Source organism: Raphanus sativus, chromosome 7 (genome assembly GCF_000801105.2).
Source record: "Raphanus sativus cultivar WK10039 chromosome 7, ASM80110v3, whole genome shotgun sequence".
NCBI classification, from domain to species: Eukaryota; Viridiplantae; Streptophyta; class Magnoliopsida; order Brassicales; family Brassicaceae; genus Raphanus; species Raphanus sativus.
The window spans coordinates 21,044,153-21,047,508 of record NC_079517.1 but is presented as its reverse complement, the minus strand read 5'-3'; the positions used below and the strand labels follow the sequence as shown (position 1 = coordinate 21,047,508).

Genomic DNA, 3,356 nt, shown 5'->3' with positions numbered 1-3,356 from the left:
AATGAATTGGCTAGAAGATTTAGGAAGAAAGCTTTAGCAAATGAAGACTTATTGGAAAAATTATTTAGTGGAACTCATATTGGGGTTGAAGATGGATGGTCGGTTGGAAATGGTCCTGATGTGTACCGGCCTTAGCATGGATATGAGACTGGAACACAATTTGATGTGAACTCATCATTTGTCAACGAAGATCCAGACTTGCTTTCTACTCCGTTAGATGGACAAAGCCAGAACGTGCAGTCCACACCAACCACCGTTCATACACCTTCTGATGAAAGACCAAACCATGAACTACGAAACAAACGAAAACGTGGAGCATCCAACGTTGACATTCAGTCTGATTTATCAAAAGCTTTTCGTGAACGATCTGATGCGATAAAACATGCAGCATTGGAGATGTCATCGGCTTTAACTTCTGACATAACCATTGCTGCACGACGACTGCATCAAATTGATGAGATTGAATTTGGCACATCATTTTACTGGGATGCAACTAATTTATTGTCTTCAAATGAAAGTGCTCGGAGATGGTTTTTGGGAATTCCAGAAGACAAGTTTGCACTTCTTTTTTTGGAGCAAATGATTGGTCGTAAACCTAATGATTAGGTTTTTTTTGGGAGGGGCTGGAACTGTTTTTTTTTTATTTTATGAATTATTTAGTTGGTTTTTTATTCATTATTTAGTTGCTTTTTAATCTATGGATTTAAATAAACATTATTATGGAATTTAATATTCATTTTTTACTGTTTAGCTTTATTTATATTTATATTTACATTTATATTTTTATTTAATATGCAGATTGTCCAATTGTTTTGGCAAATGATAGATGATGCTGATGAAGATGATTCTCAGTTAATAAATGACTATATAACAATGACTATTGTTAAGCAGCCATTGTGTGCACATCCCGACCGAGGTCGTCAATTTGTCGAGGAGATGATACATGGTCATCCAGATCAATGTCATTTTTTTCTCAGAATGCGTCCTGGAGTATTTCTTGAGCTCTGTGATACCATAGAAAAGAAATATAAGATGAGATCATCTCATAATGTGACGGTGAAAGAAAGTGTGGCAATGTTTTTGCACATTTGTGGTCATAATATCACTCAGCAAAATGCCATGAGAACATTTGGGCATTCACAAGAGACGATATCCAGAAAATTCCATGAGGTTCTTGATGTCATGGAGAAGATGGCAATGGATATGTTTAAACCCGATCATATGAGTCTCACTCAGGTTCATCCTAAGTTGCGATCTGACAAGCATTATTGGCCGTATTTCAGAGGATTTATTGGTGCAATGGATGGGACACATGTGCCTGTTATGGTATCGGGGCGAGATCAACAGCGATACTGGAATAGAAAAAGCGTTTGCAGCATGAACATTCTTGCAATTTGCAACATGGATATGTTATTCACATACATATATGTTGGTATGCCTGGGTCTGCACATGATGCAAAAGTACTTGCTTTAGCTATGCAAGGTGATCCTAATTTTCCACATCCACCTGAAGGTAAGTATTACCTTGTCGACTCAGGATATGCTTTACGGCGTGGGTATCTAGGACCTTATAGGCAAACTCGGTACCATCAAAACCAGTTTCAAAATCAAGCTCCACCTAGTAATCATAAAGAAAAATTTAACCGTCGTCATTCCTCACTTCGATGTGTCATTGAAAGAACATTTGGAGTTTGGAAACGGAAATGGAGGATAATGCAAGACAGGGCAAGATACGACATTGGAACAACAAGAAAGCTTGTGGCAGCAACTATGACGCTACATAACTTTGTACGTAAATCAAGCATACACGATCCTGATTTTGATGTTGATTGGAGGGAAGATAGTGATCAACAACCTCCAATGAATGATGATGAAGAAGCAGTTTTAGAAGAAGGGACCGGTTCGAGGGAATACATGGAAGGTTTACGAGATAGTATTGCAATGGATTTATGGAATACTCGTGGGTAGACGTAACTATCGATTTACTGTTATACCAAAAGTTATTTTTTTAGAGATTCATACTTTATGAAAATTTTAGAATTTTTTTTGTTCAGTAAAATTATTATTATTATAAAATTTTAGTTCATTTTATTTATATGTTGTTTATTATATATATATATATATATATATATATATATATATATATATATATATATAATAGTCTACAGCCCAATTTATATGCCAATCAAGATTTAGAAAAGGAAAACTACAGCTACAATCTCACAGCCAAAAATCTACAGCAATATAATCTACAGCTACAGCAAAAAGTCTACAGCAATTTTTCTACAGCATAAAAATGAAAGCTACAGCCTTTACCAATCGGACCCAATATTTCTTTATTGTGAGGCTTTATTCGGGTGGTCTAGAGATTGCACTTATTGGAAACAGGATTTTGGTTTCTATCTTCAGTCTTATATGGTTTTTAATGTAAGTTTCCGATTATTATGGTCCAAAAATTTTGTTTCTCTGGTACTGATATATGTTAAGGTTTTTCTGCAAACAATTCTATGGTGTAATATGAATGAAATTAGTTTTAATTGGTGGAATAATGATTCATGGGAACTACCTATGAAGGTGGTTTCGATTAGCTTGGTTATATGGTGGTTGTCTTTCGGAAAATTTTACTTCTGGAAAAGCCAGTGGAGAAGTAGATGGGTTTATGGTAACAATGTATGCCCACGGATACAAATACAGTGAAAATTGCAGGACTCGAGTGATGCACGGGTAAGTAGAGGTTTACAAACTTTCTTGCATTTTCGTTTGAAGTGGTCTGGTTGTGGGAACCGAAATTCGCACTGTCGATTTTAGTTAAGTTAATCGAAGGAAAACTAAGTAAACCTAGCTTTCCCTGAAGGCTCGGATTCTCTGCGATAACCAAACGAAATTGATAGAAAAAGCAACGTAGCGGAAAAATTGCACTAAGGTGTTTTATTGAATAGATGGTACAATATTCTTCCGAAAAAGGGAAGTAGAGAAACGCTGAAGCGAAAAAACGACGGAAATAAAGGAGACAAAACGTTCTAAGCTTTGCTCCGCTAGTCTAACTCCTAAGTCCTAAGCTAGCAGGAATTCTCTAAGTCCCTAAGTTTCGGATTTGCTCTCTCTCTGAGATTTTTGCTCTCTCTGAGATTTTTGCTCTCTCTGAGATTTTTGCTCTGCCTTTCTTCCTCTCCCAAGGCTCCTTTATATACTCCTCCTTATGACGGTCTAACCTTCTTCTGGGCCGCAGGGCGGGCTTCCTTCCATTTTCGTCGGCCTCCATGCCTTTCGGGAAACTTGACATTTTATCCTTCCGGAGATTTAACATTTATCTTGTTATGTAAAGATAAACGTAAAATCGTCATATCTATCTTAGA

The 3,356-nt window shown here is 36.6% G+C and overlaps 1 protein-coding gene across 1 annotated transcript; it reads left to right on the top strand.

The window, feature by feature from the left end:
- Positions 1-1,032: 1,032 nt before the first annotated feature.
- On the top strand, positions 1,033-1,968 carry LOC108858707 (uncharacterized). The gene has a single exon (XM_018632589.1). The coding sequence runs from the start codon at positions 1,033-1,035 to the stop codon at positions 1,966-1,968; it is 936 nt and encodes a 311-aa protein (XP_018488091.1).
- The last annotated feature ends 1,388 nt before the right edge of the window (positions 1,969-3,356 follow it).